The sequence below is a fragment of the Trichechus manatus genome, unplaced genomic scaffold (genome assembly GCF_000243295.1).
Source record: "Trichechus manatus latirostris isolate Lorelei unplaced genomic scaffold, TriManLat1.0 scaffold00086, whole genome shotgun sequence".
Classification (NCBI taxonomy): Eukaryota; Metazoa; Chordata; class Mammalia; order Sirenia; family Trichechidae; genus Trichechus; species Trichechus manatus.
The window spans coordinates 8,154,025-8,172,615 of record NW_004444022.1 but is presented as its reverse complement, the minus strand read 5'-3'; the positions used below and the strand labels follow the sequence as shown (position 1 = coordinate 8,172,615).

The 18,591-nt window shown below is 40.6% G+C and overlaps 1 protein-coding gene across 2 annotated transcripts in view; it reads left to right on the top strand.

Annotated features, from left to right (window-relative positions):
* The first annotated feature begins 8,602 nt into the window (after positions 1-8,602).
* Positions 8,603-18,591, top strand: part of TBC1D30 (TBC1 domain family member 30) — a 99,758-nt gene continuing 89,769 nt past the window's right edge. For both annotated transcript variants that reach the window (XM_023736105.1, XM_023736104.1), the window contains exons 1-2: positions 8,603-9,162; positions 12,947-13,111. In XM_023736105.1, the coding sequence (XP_023591873.1) occupies positions 8,679-9,162; positions 12,947-13,111 (649 nt within the window). In that variant the 5' untranslated portion in view covers positions 8,603-8,678. The remainder of the gene's footprint in view (positions 9,163-12,946; positions 13,112-18,591) is intronic.

Genomic DNA, 18,591 nt, shown 5'->3' with positions numbered 1-18,591 from the left:
AAAAAAAAAATTACTGACTGTCTGTGTATCACTGTACATTTCCTAAGATTTGTCTAAGGCTCGATGGCTTTTAAAAGTACAGGTAATCCCCAACTTACGACGTATTCTAGTTACGACGATTCGCACTTACAGCTGTTCTTTTTTTCTTTTTGGTACATCTTATCATTGGTATATCTTCCTGGGAGGAAGTTAGAGGAAAATGCATGCAGGGGATATGGAAAAAATTGCTGAATTATGTGAACATGCTCCAAGCATTTCATCAGGGTAATATGATCAAGAGATCGGTGGAAAAATCATCCGTATGGCAAGAACACTGAATTTAGAACTTGATATTGCTGATGTGGAACAGCACACAGATCATGAAGAAGGGGAATTGATAGATCAGCACTTAATGGATTTTGAAAAGAAAGAAGTACTGAAGAGGAAAGAAATAATGAGGAAGAAGAAGGAGAGAAGTTGCCAAAAAATTCTTACAGTGAAAGGGTTAGCTGGAGTTTTTTCTAAACTAAACCAGGGGCTTCAGTTGCTTGAAAACATGGACCTAAACACTGATTGCTTTGCTAAAGTTGATAGGCAGATTTGGGAAGCAGTGAGATGTCATTGTGAAATACATGAAGAAAAAAACAAAAGAACCATACAGACAACTGTAATTTTCTGACTAGAAACGCCATTCCCAGGGATAATCCAAAACCTTCTACAAGAGGAGTTATTGCTGCAGCTGACAAAATGCCAACGTTGTTCAACTCTTCTTCATCATCGGAGTAAATTTTTATGATTTCTGTATTTTTTTAATGTATGTATGTATTAAAATATATCTGTAAGTTTAGATGTAATGTTTCCAACCCCAAAAGACAAGGATTGGCTGTATAAAAATACTGATAATAAAAGGTGATATAAAAGGCAATATAATAAAAACTAAAACAAAACAAAAAAAATGAGGTATTTGACTTAACGTCAGAACCGATTTACATCGGAGTCATTTTTTTTTCAGAAGTTGGGGACTACCCATACTAAAACCCTTTTCCATCACTCATTCCAACTTTTAGGATTGAAAAATACAAGAATCTTTTTCACATTTAGTGTAAAAAATGAAAATACAGATTGTATTATATCCCAAGCATATAAATAAATTGTAATCAGCAAAATTAAAAAGCAAAACTGAGTTCCCATGAGAACAAGCTGAAACCCACTGATGAACTTTTGTATTTCTCATGTGACTCTGGGAATGAGTAACCTGAAAGATTAGTGTAGAAGGTTAACTGCTAGATTTTAGAAACCGTCCATTCCAAGCATAACATGGGTTTCATCACAGCAATTCAGTCTTTGTGTGTTTCTGCACATGCTGAAAAATTATCAAATTATCAAAAATGTTGAGAGTCTTGTTAAGTTAGTTTTAAATGATAAATGTCGAAAAGTTATTGGCAAAACCCTGATGTCTATACAGGTTTGGAAGTAATTTAAATGGTCATAGTCTATGTGGAGCCCTGGTGGCACAGCGGTTAAGAGTTGGCTGCTAACAAAAAGGTTGGCAGTTTGAATCCACCAGCTGCCCCTTGGAAGCCCTATGGGGCAGTTATACTCTGTCCTGTACGGTGGCTATGAGTTGTAATTGACTTAAAGCCAATGGATTTGGTTTTGGTTTTAGTCTGTAAATTGCATTTTATAGTCTACAGTAAATTGTACTCAGTTTAGAGATAGATGTTTCTTCTTGTTGTTAGGTGTTGTCGAGTCGATTCCAACTCATAATGACCCCGTGTGACAGAGGAGAACTGCTTCATAGGGTTTTCTAGGCTGTGATCTTTACAAGAGCAGATCCCCAGGTCTGTCTTCTGCGGAGCGACTGGGTAGGTTTGAACCACCAACCTTTAGGTTAGCAGTTGAGCATTTAACCGTTTGTGCCTCCAGGGCTCCTTAAATGTTTCTTAGCTGCTTAAAATTATAAGTCAGTATTGGACCTTGTATCCAAGTTGTATCTGGTATAACAGTAGTATAATTACAAGTATGTGTCGCTTAACATCCGTTAGGAGAAAGTCCGACCGCATGTATGTCCGTGGACGCAAAAGGTTATCTCAGTTAGGGAATGGGACGTCTAGCGGACGTACTTAGCTGAGTAGGGAGATCCATCTCTCTCTCACTAGCTCTCCCTAGTTCTCCTAGCCCTGCTTCCGCCCCAGCCCCTGGGCGGCAGGAGGAGGGGGTCCAAGGGGCTCACGCCCGGCTGTCGGTTCCCCAGTGCTCGTCTCAGGCAGGGACCGCGCTGATGCCGCCGGAGCGGCGAAGGGGGATGCCCCACTGAGGCTGCTGCACCCTTAGAGCCCTGCGCGTGACGCTGGCCCGAGGTCAGAGGCTCCTCCCGCGGTGGCGGTCACCGAGCAGGTCTGGGGTGGGCAGGACTGGAAGACTTTAGAGCTCATTAGGGGAGACGGTGAAGGCGGGGAGGAAGGAAGGGAAAGGAGCCAGCGGCTTGGCGGGCCGAAAGGCGGCAGGCTGGACGGCGAGTGCGCGCTCTGGTGGGTGGCCGGGGGCCAAGTGTCTCAGAGACCGGATGGTAAAGATGCAGGATGGCGGAGCCAAAGTTTTCAGGCCTGTTCGCCTGGTGGCGGAAGCCTGGGTCCTGGTTTGACCATTGACCTTCCTGCCCGCCCTTCTCCTGTATATAATATGGTCTTCTCACAATGTCTGTAACTTCCTATTTCACCGAACATATTGTGGACATTAAGTGACGCATACCTGTATTTAAATGTTGACTAAAGTTTCAAGCAAAATACTGATTATTATCGGTAACATAGTTAACCTTTAGTAAATCCCATTTTAGCTATTATCTTTAATCATGGTAAGTTTGGCAATAATGTTCTGTTAGACCAAAGGGTTCTCTGTATTATATCTAATTAGTCAGCTTCAGAGATTTAAGGAACTTGCCTGAGGCCTTCCAGTCCCCTGGCAGCAGCCGCGGACTGTGGAAAAACCGGCAGCTCTTCTCCAACACCACCTCTAGGATTCTGTTTAATGGAATTCACTTTTTCTTAGAAGAGTAGGTCATTGGCTGGTCTTTTCTCTAGTTTTCTTTTTATTCATTTATACTTTCAATTAATTAATTCAACAAATAGTTACTGAATACCTATAATGTGCCAGGGGCTGTTCTAGGTGGTGGGGATATATCAGTAAACAAAAGAAACATTAATTCCTGCTTTCAAGGAACTTACATTTTAGGGACAGAAAACAGAAAATAAAATAAATTAGTGAATTATATAATATGTTGGCAACTGGTGAGCATTATGGAAAAAAGAGAGCAAGGAAGGGGTATAAGGGAATGCTGGGTGGTGGCAGGGAGGTGCAATTTCAAATATGGTGGTCAGATACAGTATGTAAGCTTTTGGAATTGGCTTTTTTCATTTAGTATAATTCTCTAAAGATTCATCCAAGTGATTTGTGTAACAATAGGTTATTTCTTTATATTGCTGAGCAGTATTCCATGGTATGTATGTAGCAGTTTGTTTAACCATTCACCTGTTGAAGAATATCTGGCTTGATTCTAGTGTTTTGCCGTTAGAAATAAAGCTGTTTTAAACCTGAAAAAAAAATATGGTGGTCAGGGAAGGACCCTCTGAGAAGGTGACGTTTGAGCAGAGAGCTAACACAGCAGGTGAGAGAAGAGCTATGTGGATATCTCTGGGAAGATCATTACAGAAAGTGCCTTGAGCAGGGTTTCTTTGTTGGTTTTTATTTTAATTATTTCCTTTCCTCAGGTGATTTGGTAATGATGGGAAATGGGACATGATTTTTTCTTTTTTTAATTGTTTTATTGTGGTAAAAAATATGTATATATATATATATATATATATATATAACAACACTTGCCAATCCAATATTTTTTTACATATAAAATTTAGTGACATTGACTGTGTTCATTATGTTGTACAGCTATCACTACTATCCATTCCCAAATTATTCCACCATCATTAACAGGAACTCAGTGCCCGCTAAGCAGAGACTCTTCCTTTGCCCTCTCCCTCCTAACTCTGGTAACCATTAATAAATTTTGGTCTCTATATGTGGTGGTTAAGGTTGTGTGTCAACTTGGCTGGGCCATGATTCTCAGTGGTTTGGCAGTTGTGTAATGATATAGTCATCCACCATGATGTGATACGCTGTAATCAGCCAATCAGTTGTAAGGGGAGTTTCCTCGGGGGTGTGGCCTGCATCCAATATATATATGGACGTCTGGCAAAGCTTGCTTGCTTGGTCTGGATCCTGCATCTGGCTTGTCATCATCTGACCTCCAGTTCTTAGGACTTGAGCCAGCAGCCTGCTGTGTTGCCTGCCGATCTTGGATTTCTCAGCTTCCGCAGCTTGTGAGCCAGTGGCCTGCCATCTGACCTGCTGATCTTGGGTTCGTCAGCCCCTGCAGCTACATGAGTTAGGAGAAGCCTCCAGCCTGATGCCTGACCCACAGACTTGGGACTTGCCAGCCGCTTCAACTGCGTAGAAGATAAATCTAGAGCTAAATCTCTCTCTCTCTATGTATATACACTTCACTGGTTTTGCTTCTCCAGAAAACCCAGCCTAAGACACTATACATTTGCCTATTTCATATAAGTGGGATCATACAATTTTTGTCTTTTGTGACTGACTTATTTCACTCAGTATAATGTTTTCAAGATTCCTCCATGTTGTAGCATGTATCAGGACTTCTTTTCTCTTTATGACGGAGTAGTATTCTATTGTATGTATGTATCACATTTTGTTTATTCATTCATCTGTAGATGGATATTTAGGTTGTTTCCACTTTTGGAAACACTATTGTGTTTCCAAGCACTATTATTGTTAAGTTGCAGGAGTTCTTTACATACTCTGGATATTAAACCCTTATCAGATATATGGTTCCCCCCAGTTTTTCTCCCAATGTGTAGGTTGTTTTTTCACCTTGTTGATAAAATTCTTTGATACACAAAAGTTTTTAATTTCATGAAGTCCAATTTATGTATTTGATCTTTTGCTGCTCAGGGAAATGATTTTGAAGTTCTGATTAATACAGAAAATGTTGGATGTCAATGACCTATTGCTTTTCCTGGCCTCTTTCTCCATCCCCTACAGTTCATTTTGAATTTCTTTATTCATAGGTCCTGATAGGGATACCTTAAATGTGAATAGTGCTGAAGACTAGTAGTTATCACATCTCTTTTTAGTGGGTGGAGACAGAGAGAAAGGGCTGGGATCAACTAAGAAAAGAGATCCAATATCAGTGTTTCCCGCTATGAAAGTCCTCCTTGTTGCAAAGTTTGGTATATGAAGGAAGGCTGTCAGAACTTTATTCAGTACAGGGAATGATAGAAAGAAAAGACCCCCCCAAAACCAAACAACAACAAAATAATTCCATTCCCCCCATTTCATACAATTTTAAATTAAATGGAAATAATAGTAGTTAATATGGTTACAAATCCATAAAATAATAATTTTATATTCTGGATACCTAAGGGAAAAGTTTGAATTGAAGTTGTTAAGGATTTCATTTTAATGGGATCCACAATCAACACCATGGAAGCAGCAGTCAGGAAATCAAGTGATGCATTGCACTGGGCAAATCTGCTGCAAAAGACCTTGTTAAAGTGTTAAAAAGCAAAGATGTCACCTTGAAGACTAAGGTGCGCCTGACCCAAGCCATGGTGTTTTCACTTGCCTCATATGCGTGCAAAAGCTGGACAGTGAATAAGGAAGACCAAAGAAGAATTGACGCCTTTGAATTGTGGTTTTGGTGAAGAATATTGAATATACCATGGACTGCCGAAAGAATGAACAAATCTGTCTTGGAAGAAGTACAGCCAGTATGCTCCTTAGAAGTAAGGATGGCGAGAGTACGTCTCAGATACTTTAGACATGTTATCAGGAGGGATCAGTTCCTGGAAAATGACATCATGCTTGGTAAAGCAGACTGTCAGCAAAAAAGAGGAAGACCCTCAGCGAGATGGATTAACACAGTGGCTGCAACAGTGGGCTCAAACATAACAATGATTGTGAGGATGGCACAGGACCTGGCAATGATTCATTCTGTTTTATATAGGGTTGCTGAGTGAGTTGGAACTGACTCGACGTCACCTAACAACAATAACAAAGGGAAAAGTAATAAAACTTCCCCTTTCCTGATATTAACTCCAATTTTAGAAAGGGTCTGATTGCTTTCACTCTGTCTACATGTGTTGTGGTGGTAGTATCAAGGGACATCAGGCTTTTCTCTATAGGGTCAGGCTCTATTATGAAAATTCCTTGAAAAATAAAAAGTGTGCTAAACAAACACAAAACACCATGACTGTTCATCAGGTGCACTGTTACTCCTTTTAGAAGTTTGGCAAGTATTTAATAGCACTAGGAAATAGATGAACATGCATCTCATCCATAATGAACTATGTATTCATCCATAATGAAAGCCAGACACTTTAAGGAATATGCCTTCCCAGCTAAGCTTTAAGAAAAAGTCAATTTGTAGAGCCTGGGGTCTTAAAAGTGTGCCAGTGGCCATTCAAAATACAACAATTGGTCTCTGTTCCCTGGAATAGCAGAGGAAGAAGGAGACCCAGGAATCAGAGAAGGAAATGGACTGCGGGTCTAATTGCCTCCATTGCCATGAGACCAGAAGAATGGGATGGTGCCCAGCTACCATTACTTTACGTTTTGATCAAAGACCCAATAGATAGATCCTGATCAAAAGGAGGAAAAATGTCTAACAGAATTTCAAATTCTTAAAGAAACCAGACTTACTGGATCCATTGAGACTGGGGAAGACCCCAAATCGATTGCCTTGAGATAATCTTTAAGCCTTGAACCAAAACTGTCCTTTTAAACTAAACAACAGTTTAGCCCATCTAGTAAAGAATGTTCACCTTCAGCAGTATGCTCTTGTAAAGAATTATCTATGTGAGATCTAACTTTACACAGTAACTGTAAAACAGAGGAAAGGTTTAGGGGACAGAGAGTCTAAGTTAACGGTGGTGAAATAATAGGGAGAATGGTGACACAATGTGAAAAATGTAACCAATGTCATTGTACTGTGTTGTCATTGTGTGCTGTCAAGTCAGTTCCAATTCATAGTGACCCAATATGACAGAGCAGAACTGCCCCATAGGGTTTCCCAGGCTGTCATCTTTACAGGAGCAGATCGCCAGGTCGTTTCTCCCGCAGATCGGCTGGTGGGTTCTAACTGCTGATCTTTTGATTAACAGCCAAGCTCTTAACCACTGCGCCACCAAGACTCCTTCATTCAACTGTACATGTAGAAAATGTTGAATGGATGTATGCTTTGTTATGTACATCTCCACCAAAAAAAAAAAAAAGGCCACTATATTCTTTGTGAAGCTTCAGGTTATTCAGCCACTCTGTGCCTCGGCTTCCTCATCTGAAAAGTGAGGATAAAATAGTACTTACCTGTTTTATGGGATTAAAGTGAGAATTAAATAGGATAATTCATGTAAATCACTAAGAATGGTTTCTGGCGTACAAAGAGTGCTGAAAGATGTTAACAATTATTAAATTCACAAACATATCTACAGTGAAGAGACGTCTCAGAATTCTTCCACCAAAGTCTAGGGTAAAGATACATCTTTCATGATCTCTTGCAAACTTTTGACTTTAACGTCGAAGCTAGCTCCATCCACTTATCGATTCAGTTACCCCATGGGCATTTCTGAAGCCCTTAGTCTGTGCTACGTCTTATGCCACGAAATAAATTGATCTAATCCAGTAGTTTATTTTCCCTAAAGAAAAAAGTTCTGTTATTAAGTCTCAAGTATGTGCCAAGTCTTCAGAGGTTTAGGAAGGTTATTGTAAGAAACCAAGAACGCTTAAATAAACCTTTCGCAGTCTAGTCGATTCTGACCCATAGCGACCCTATAGAACAGAGTATAATGGCCCCATAGGGTTTTCGAGGCTGCAATCTTTTTTCCCTTCTGTTGTACATACGGTCGCTATGAGTCAGAATTGACTTGAAGGCCCCTAACAACAACAATCTTTATGGAAGCCAACTGCCACATCTTTCTTTCGCAGAGTGGCTGGTGGGTTTGAACTGCTGACATTTCAGTTGACAGGTGAGTGCTTAACTACTGTGTCACAAGAACCTTTTAGACGCTCTCAAAGCAGGTGGGAAGGTGAGAACTGGGCTTTCTGCCTGAGAATGTGAAGAAGGGAGCTCCTGGCTCGGGTCTGTTTATTGGCGTTTAGAACCCTCTCGGGTATTATTTCTAACTGCTGGCTGAACAGGATGCAAGAGTCGCCCTCATCTTGAGTTAAATCACTTGCTCAAGAGAAGGTGGCAGCTGCCAGAGCGCCCTCCCCACTCCAGACTGAAGGCTTCTTCCTGATCCTGTTCTGGCTATACCCTGCTCCCTGGCTCTCTTCGGAGAGTGCCCACCGGTGAGGTCGGGCCTCATCTGCAGCGGGTGTCTCCAGGTAGTCCAGCGGCGTGGCCGCCCTCCTTCTTGGCCTGGCCGGCAGCCGAGCGCCAGTGGGCTGGGGGGAGGTTCGGGAGCCTCGGAGATCCTCAGCCGGTTGGCGGCGCGCCCGCGCCGCGGGCAGCCTAGCCAGGGATGGGGCCACGCCTCCTCCCGGAACTGGCGGGCGCGGCGGGGCGCGGGGCGCCGCGAACAGGGCAGGAGGAGCCGCGAGTGCGGCACCGCTGTGCGCCGGGGGCCATGGAGCTCCTTCCCGCGGGCAGAGCCGGGACGGGGCGCCTAGAGTTTGAGTTGCGCGGCGGTCGCAAAGCAAGGCCGGATGACGCACTGGAGGAAGCCGAGCCGGGAGTGTCCCCGGACTCAGTCGTTCGGGGGGCACCCCCGGCGGAGCGGCCGCTCGGTGCCCCGGGAGCCTGGGAGGGCGAGGAAGACTCGGAGCGCTGCGAGCCCTGGGGCGGCCGGACGAGCCGCACGGCGTCCCTGGTGAGCGGGCTGCTCACCGAGCTGTACAGCTGCGCCGAGGAGGAGGAGACGGCGGGCGGCGGCAGACGACGAGGATCCGGCGGCCGCCGGCGGCGCTGGGACAGCCTCGACAGCTCCACCGAGGCCTCGGGCTCCGACGTGTTCCTGGGCGGCCGCGGCAGCGCGGGCGACTCCCGCGTGCTGCAGGAGCTGCAGGAGCGGTCGAGCCAGCGGCACCAAATGCAGTACTTGCGGCAGAAAGGTGAGGGCCCAGGGACGGGACATCCCAGGAGCCTCCCGAAGCCGAGCTCCCGCCCGCTCTGCCCGTGCTTGCTCGCTCACCTGTGCACACGTGGACTGATTGGCCAAGCCCTCAGATGTTAAGTTTGGGGCATCTCCTCGATCTGAGGCTGCTGGACGGGGTCACAGACTCATGACTAAACTTAGTTCTTAATGCCGTTTTCCCCCGCCCTCGCCCATCTCTTCTCAAGTTGTCAAGTAGAGGATCATCAGTTGTTGGAATGGTGGTGGCGGGGCGCCCCACCCCCATTTCCACCCTGTGGGAAGGAGGAAGGTCGTCAGAGGCCTTAGGGGAGAGGTAGCACAGGTTGCGAATTTCCTGGAACAGCTGTTAGTATAGGTTTGGTGTTTCTGTTAAGCACACCTGAGGTTACCTAGGAGCGTGTGTGTGTGTCTTTGTGTGTACGCACCACTTGATAGTGTTTAACTAGTGAGGCGGAATAATCCGGTAATGCAGTTTCGGAAGAGAACGTGTGAATTCCATTTCTGCCAGAACGCCTGGTTCTAAAGAGCCACTAAACCAAATCAAGGTAGTAGCCATCGAATGGATGCTGACTCACTTGGTGGATGTTTTTCTCTGTGGCAGATGAGTAGCGAGCCCTAGAGTTTGGTGTTACCAAAGAATTTAATCCCTGGTACCTTCAGTTGGTGTGGGGAGGTCAATCTACAGAAATGACCTTGGTTTTCAGTGGGAGAGGGTAATTTGGTGTTTCTTTTGTTATCAGACTTGATACTTGAATCCTAATTCCCCCTCCTCAGCTATTCATAATAACTTGCTTTTTAGATATTAATGCAATTATTATAGTTGTATTTTTGTATAGCTATATCAAGACCCCAATTTACAAAATGAAGTGAGGTGTGGAGGACATGCTAAGCCACAATAAGACTTCTTTAAAGTAGTGACCTTGTGCTAAATTAAATTACCAGGGGAGGGAGGAAAGAGTACTATTCTCCTGTTTCCTAATTGTAAAATTAGTCTTGCTGGTGCCAGAAAAAAATAAATGACCAAAAAAGAATAAATCTGTCTGCTTTCTCAAATCTGCGTGAACAGCTTCAGCTTCCTCTTTTGGCTTCCTAGTGAAGGTTTTTTCCTAGTTGGTTGTTACAAATGGCTTCCACCTTCCTCCCCCTGCCCTGACTTTGACTGGAGTTGTGCCATGTCATTTTATACAATTATTTGGCTGTTTTCAGAGTGTCTGTTTATGCCAAGAGTTCTTTAGGGCAACAGTTGTTTCAGACTCCAACAAAATCAGTTTATAAGAATTATGATTTGGCTTTCTTTTTTTACAAAGCTGTTCACTTTTCGTTACCGAGGGAGTTTTGGGGTTTAGTAATTTCCTTTTGGAAGAGAAAAATCGGCAAGCTAAAGTTTAAAGAGGTACAGCTTTGCAAAGTCACAAGAGACCTGTAAGAGTTTGTTTAGCCCAAGTTCCAGTCTTATTGCACGGCTAGCTGCCTGCTAGCCTTTCTTTCCTGTAGTTGATCTGATTAGGATGAAAAGGAGTCATATTATAATAGTCCTACACACACATTTAAGGAGCCCTGGTGGTGCAACATTAACGCTTGGCTGCTAATCGAAAGATTGGTGGTTAAAACCCACCCCACCACTCCTCGGGAGAAAGACCTAGCAATCAGCTACGGTAAAGATTACAGCCTAGAAAACCCTATGGGGCAGTTCTACTCTGCCACGTGAGGTTGCTATGACTCGAAATCAGCTTGATGGCGCTTAACGACACCACACACAGGTACACCCACACCTTGATTGATACACATCATTAAAGTGCTAAAGAATCAGGTGATGGAAACAGCTGTGTGCCTGAATAATACTTATTAGGTTATTTGACTTTTTATTTGAGGGTCAAAAAATATCCCTTCTAACGTAACTACTCTGCATTCAGTAAGAGTCTCATGTAATATTGATAACTTGTGATCTGGTTGTTAATTCTCTCTTCTTACTGTCAGGGATTTTGCCCCTATTTAGATATTTAGCATGTGTTGGTCCTTTATGTGAGGCAGCACAGAGGTGTCTCAGATCTGGGCTTTCTCCTGGCTGTCTCCTCCACGTTGCCATGGTTAAGGGGATGAACTTTGGAGTCAGGCTTGCCTGGATTGATATTCTGCCACTGCTCCTTACTTGCTGTGTGACCTTAGGCAACTATTTAACCTTTCAGTGTCTTAGTTTCCTCACTTATGGATAGTTCTAGATCCTTTTTAATAAAACAAGCAAACTTCCTTTGAATGTTTAAATAATTTCCATACCTTTTATTTCTAGAAGGAAAATTATTTGAAGGGATCTAGGAGTGGAGAGCTTTTGGACTCCTCTTATTACTTGTTCCCACGTTTAATCGTCCTTAGAATCCAAATATTTTCATTTGCCCTAACTGTGCTCTTGCTTCCTGTTTTATTCCACCACATTTGAACTCAAAACAAAAACCAAACCGAGTCATAGCAACCCTATAAGACACAGTAGAACTGCCGCATTGGGTTTCCAAGGTTGGTAGATTCAAACTGACGACCTTTTGGTTAGCAGCCGAGCTCTTAACCACTGGGCCACCAGGGCTCCACAGGATGACAGGAAAAACTCGCCTCTGCTCTCATCCTCATAGCAATTCCTTATACTTATTTAAGGTGTTATCTATGGTGATGTTTACAAAGTCCATTCACATTTGATTCATAGAATAATCTTGTATGCTAGACATAATTTGAGACTATTTTGCTCAAGATCACATAGGTTGATCCGAAGGCAGTTCTCTTTGACTCAAGGTCAAATGCATTTTCCATGGTATGGTCAGGTATGACAGTTGTTAAATCACCACTAATACTTCTCTTTTACAAAAGTTCATTTTCTTTGATCTCTGAGCTACCTTTCCTACTTTAGAATGTATCTTCTGTTCTTTTCTAATCCTCTCTGGTTTCTCCAAATCCCTTTAAAAATAAGTAGATCCAAACCCCAGACAGGGTCTTTAGTGAGGTCCTGGCCAATACCAAGCTGAGTGGAAAGCTTCACTGATGATGGTATCGAGTGTGATGAAAAAAACTCCCAAGTCATCATGGAAATTGTTGACAATTCTCATTCCCAAGTCTTTTTCTTACTTGTAGAAAGGCTATTGTTGAGAATATTAGTTTTATGAATGTAGAATTCTCCTTATCTGCATTTAAATGTCTTTTCTACCATATTTGAGAAATTACTGAGTGTCTAAGATGAAAGATTGTGCCTAGCAGGCTATCAGGAAACTCTATATGTAAAACAAAACCAGAACTGCCACATTCATCCACGTTAGAAAATGTGATAATATTATTTACTTTTAGCTATTCATTTACAAACAAGGGTGAGTGCTTTTTAAAAATACTGTTACCAGCTGTTAGGTTTAGCATTAATGTAACTGACTCAAAAAGATTCTTTTCTTGCAAGCTTACCATCTGAACACTTTAGTAATGCAAATGTATATGTCAATTTTCAGGCAATAAAAAGTAAATTTGCAAAAGAGTCTTTGCTTACATGTTACTGGTAGTCTTAAGGATAAAACTTATGGTATTTGTGTCGTGGACAGGGACAGAAGATGACTGACTGACTAACTGTTCACTCAGAATGTCGTAGCTGAATACATGCATATAATCCTGGGTGAGAACCCAGAATTAGTTTAAATGGATATTCTAGATATATATCTTTTAAATAACATGACATTGGAATTTGTATTCTTCTCAAGGTATTTATTGTTCTGTGTTTAATTTTTCTTTACTAATAGACACCAGTGAACTGAAGACAGTCCTTCGAGAGCTGAAGTACAGAATCGGCATTCAGTCAGCGAAGTTACTTCGGCAGCTGAAGCAGAAAGATAGGCTTCTGCATAAAGTGCAGAAGAACTGCGATATTGTGACTGCATGCTTGCAGGCGGTGTCACAGAAGAGAAGTAAGTACTAGAGTGGGGTCACCCCTTTTGCCACTGGCAAGTTAGTGAAGCTGAGTCATCGTGTTTCTGAATATATTAAAAAGTTGTAAATGACAGCTGCTAATCTCTGCACTAAGAACTATGAACAACTGTATCGTAAGACAGTGTGGAATGCAAGATTTCTCTATCATTAATCGTGTTAGCAAGACAGCTTCCTATTTTTTCAGTTAAAATGTATATTACATGGCTAATGTTACAAACAGTTTTATTCCTTTAGATTGGAGGTAGTACTGAGTTTTGACAATGGTTGTTTTTACCTGATGTTAAATAAGGACTACAGTCTTTATTTTATAAATGGCATCAAGTAGACACAACCTAAAAGGAATACCTTTGTTCTTTCATTCTCTGTGTTCCTCTAATAAGTGAATTGAACAATTGACTTACAAGAAGGAGGCTCTTGTAATAGGATCTTACAGTTTGCCCTGGAATCTGAAAAGGACAAAATATTTTAAACAAATTGAACTCACCTCTTGGGTAATGCACTCATAACTAAGAGCTGTGTGATTTGTTAACTGAGTTAAAAATAAGGTAGTCCATATTAAATACTGAATGTAAAAGCTTGTGAATTAATTTTGTTATTCTCCATGCAACAACTTTACATTTTATTCTGCTAACATGTCCGTATTTTTGTTTTGTATTTTTTATTAACATGCAGCATGGCGCAACAGTATGTTCAGGTATGGTAAATCTAGGCACAAATGTTGTGTTTTGATAAAATGCCTTGTGGCAGCTTTTCGGGTGCGTGTGAAAGTTGCCTTTTCTTGCTCTATTACTCTTTCACATTTTGTATGTAGAGTGGCACCTCCTAGAGGTTGTTTTGTTTTTTTAAATTCCATTTTAAGATGAAGGAGCCCTGGTGGCACAGTGGTTAAGTGCTTGGGTGCTAACCAAAAAGGTCAGTGGTTCGAACCCACCGGCTGCTTCACGAGAGAAAGATGAGGCAGTCAGTCTGCTTACGTAAAGATTACAGCCTTGGAAACCCTATGGGGCAGTTCTACTCTGTCCCATAGTGTTGCTATGTGTCAGAATCTACTCGATGGCAATGGGTTTGGATTTGGTTGTTTTTATATTAAGATGTGTTCATTTTCATGAAACAATTTTCAGGGCTTGATTCGTTTCAGACGATAAAATTGATGGCTTAAACTCCATTCTCATGTTTTATTATGAAAAGAAAGTTTGGTGTTTTCTTTATCCTCTTTTATTCTATCACTGTTTGTTATTGCCAAACTTTTATTCTTGCTACTTACTCGAAGGCTTCAACTTATTGTGTATTAAACAGAATGCTGCTTGATTATCATAATGATGTAATGTGATTCCAAGCAGGAATGTGATTGAATAGACAGGTTTTGAATAGGGTTTTCTCCAGAGCCAGGCACTTGCCTGTAATAGCTAGAGAAGGAAGAAGGGCGTATATATCTATACAAAGTTAGCATCTGTTATAAATGTTTGTTTACATGGATTCTGATTGATTCACAAACACCAAGTGAAAATGTTACTATTTTCCCCTTTTATTTTGAGGTAACTAGATTTTTCTCTTTTTGACTGCTCTTTCATGCACCCATGGTTGTTGTCTGTATAGAAGTTAAAAGCACAGAGTGGTAAATGCATGGAATTTGGACATGTGGGAAACTAGGAGTGGGGATGGAGCCAGTGTCAGGAGACAGGGAGGAATGTGAGGCCCCCACGGAGTCATAGGTTGATGAATTCTAGGGACTTATAATCCTTTAGAATTTGAATATACTGGATGGATAAAAGGGCTGACATTTGTGTTTTTTTAGAAAAATGTGTCCACAAGTACTCAAGTTAATTTGTGAATTTGTGAATGCATCCTTCCTATGTAGTTTAGAGTTTCTGTCTTTAATTCCAGCGAGGGTTTTGCATTTCAGAAAATTTGGGATTTTCTGGTTCTTGTCCTTGGGCGTTCAAGTCTCATCTTGATAATAAGACCCTATTAAATGGAACAGAATGTTTTTTGTTAAGAAATAACAGTGCATTAGAATTATCATGATCAGATACTGTGTTATGATGTAGACAGTGTTAGAAATTTGACTAACAGGGTATTTATCCGTTTTAGAAGAACTCCAGAGGTTAGATGTTTCGTAAATAAACGCCTGAGTCCAGTAGTTGCACATTTGGCTCTTTACTCAAAGTCAACTAATAATAATTTAATTAAAGTTCTAAGAAATTGATATTTTGCTATCACAATAGATAACTGAGCTTTCATTTTAATAATAGTTGGCAGTGATGCATTCAAATAGAACATATTGACTTGTTTATATGAGGGCTTTGAACTGGTTCTTCCCATCTTCCCAGTTAATTCATGGCTGAGGAAGCAAAACTGGAACAGACTTGAATTTTAAAATTTGAGTAAACTGGAACAATAACTGGAATGGGAAAAATTACGAGTGGAAGCCCTACTAGAAACCTAATCTCACTCTTAGAAAATAAGGGCAGGCATGCGTTGCATAGCAACTAAATCTCTTGCCTGTGGGATTTTGAGGAGAGTTGGAAACAGCACTGCCTCGCTCAAAGATGGTGGCCAACCAGGCTGCTTTGAATGTGTGTCGCTCTCCACAGTCCTGCCAATAATCCAGTCTCATGCATCAGACTCCTAAAAGAGCTCACTACACCTCTTCTGATTTCTCCCATTCCAGGGCTGCTACTCGTAATTTTTCCCATTCCGGTTATTGTTCCGGTTTACTGAAATTGTAAACCAGTCTGTTCTGTTTTGCTTAGTTGGCCATGACCGAACTGGTTTGAACTGGTTTGAAGCCCTGGTTTATACGTAATTTGTAAAAGTCCCGATGATCCCAATTTTCGTCTCTATCTGAATTCAGTGCTTATTAACATAAGCGCTTCCCCGCTTCTATAACAAGCTCTAGAAACCAACTACTTCAGCCTTTTATTGAGGTGAATTTTTTCTTGTTGATACATCAAAAGGGATATAATCACTTTGAAATAAGAAGCAAATTAAGTGTAGATTATAAGCCAAAATAAGTAGATCAATTTTATTTCTAGCATAGATGATATAATTGCTTAGACTTCATGGTTTTCTCACCCCAAGTTTTACGGTACAATCTATTTTAAAACTCAAATGGGAATAAGAGGAGCAGGATCAATATTTGTGTTATAGAAGAGTAGATTTTTTTCCCCTATATTTAACCAACCATCTAAGGATAACCACGGTACAACAAATTTAGTACTAAAAATAAAATTAATAAGAAGAATGGCAGAAGCTGTTAGCATGTAAGTACATGCTTTATGAAAAAGTGTTGTTTTTATTTCTCATAGCATCTCTACAAAGTTATGTATCTTTTAGGCACATTTTATTAGGAAACTGAGATTCAGAAACTTTAATTTGCCCCACGTCACAGGTGGTAAGTGGTTGAGATGGATTTTGAAGACAGGTGTCTCAAAAGCCTACACTTTCCACCATAAACTGTGATGTAAGAAGACTACTTTTTCTTAGCAATTAGATAGACACCTCTGTAATATTGGAATATGGCTGGAGCAGTAGGAATTTTTAACATGTAGAGGACGTGATAAACTTTCAGGTTTATTAGAATGCTGTTTCAGCATAGTTTGCGTCTGAAATAAGTACTTTATCTTTTCTTGGCCAGATAGGTTATTGATCAGATATAGCATAGTGTACAGGAAAATCCACCTCAAGATTTTAAGACAATGAGAAGAATACAATGAATGTTTGACCAGAAGGTTAATTCTGATTTTAAAAATTTTGCTTGCTTAACTTTCCTGTGATTTACCTGTTTTTTCTTGAAAGCACAAGGGAGGTCATCTTAATTATTACCATAGCATGACTTTGCAGTTTTCTGCATTGGTGTAGTAAATGTTTAAGCTATGAAAGTTGAGTTTGTAAAATGGTCTTATAAATCAAGTGATAAAATCTAGCTGTCATTGGAAAACCTGTGACAAGAAAAAAGGATGAACAAAATGTGAATATATACAAAAATGTATTTTTTTTGGCCTTGTCAATAAATACAGGACTTTTAGGCAGCTTACAGCCTCAGTTTATTAATGTGTTCACCCTGGAATCCTGGTAATAAAGTGATTAAATCTTACCATCTATCATAAATGCCTGTTAGAGACTGATAACTTTGTCAAATAGGTAAGTGATCTTTTTCTTTTTCCATGGCTGCCTTCTCAATAATAGTATCTTGTCTTCTGTGGCAGGCAAGGAATTTGTGTGACCCTGTGTTTGGTGGTGCTGACACTAAACATTTTAGACTGAAAAATAGTTCTGTTTTATTACTATTATAATAAAAATAATACAGTCACCTAGAAATTCTATTCCTAGGTATATACTGAAGAGAATTAAAAATGTATGTCCACACAAAAACTTGTACAAAAATGTTAATAGCAGCTTTATTCCTAATAGCAAAAAGTGGAAGCAACCCCGAATGTCCATCAGCTGGTGAATGAATAAACAAAATGTGGTACATAAGTACAGTGGAATATTATTCAGCTGTAAAAAGGAAAGAAGTATTGAGATAAGCTTCAAACTGGGTAAACCTTGAAAACATTATGCTAAGTACAAGAAGCCACATATTATATGATTCCACTTATATGAGATGTCCAGAATAGGGAGAACCATAGAGGAGTTGTTGTTAGGTGCTGTTGAGTCAGTTCTAACTCATAGTGACCCTGCGTACAACAGAACGAAACACTGCCTGGTCCTGCACCATCCTCACAATCATTGCTATGCTTGAACCCATCATTGTAGCCGCTGTGTCAATCCATCTCACTGAGGGTCTTCCTCTCTCATTGATCCTCTACTTTACCAAGCATGATGTCCTTCTCCAGGGACTGGTCCCTCCTGATAACATGTCCAAAGTATGTGAGATGAAGTCTCGCCGTCCTCGCTTCTAAGAAGCATTCTGGCTATACTTCTTCCAAGACAGATTTGTTTGTTCTTCCGACAGTCCTTAGTATATTCAGTATTCTTCACCAACACCATAATTCAAAGGCATTAATTCTTCTTTAGTCTTCATTAGAGACATCCATAGAGACAGAAAGTAGATCAGTGGCTGCCAGGAGACTTAGTGATTTCTAATGAGTATGGGGTTTCTTATAGGGATGATAAAATGTTCTAGAATTAGATAGTGGTGGTGTCTGCACAAAATTTTGTGAATATACTAAACCCCACTGAATTTTGTAGTTTAAAAGGGTGAATTCTATGGCATGTGAATTATGTCACAATAAAATATATTAAAAAATAATACTCATTATGGAAATTTCAAAAAAATACAGAAGTATAAAAAGAAGAGGAAAAATGGTTTTCTAAAGATAATTTCTTAATATTTTGGACTATTTATTCAAATGTATTTTTACATGTAGTTTTTTCAAAGTCGTACTATATAACATTTCTGTATTCTGCCGTTTTCACATAACATAAGCTGCTGCCATTGGTATAAATTATTTAT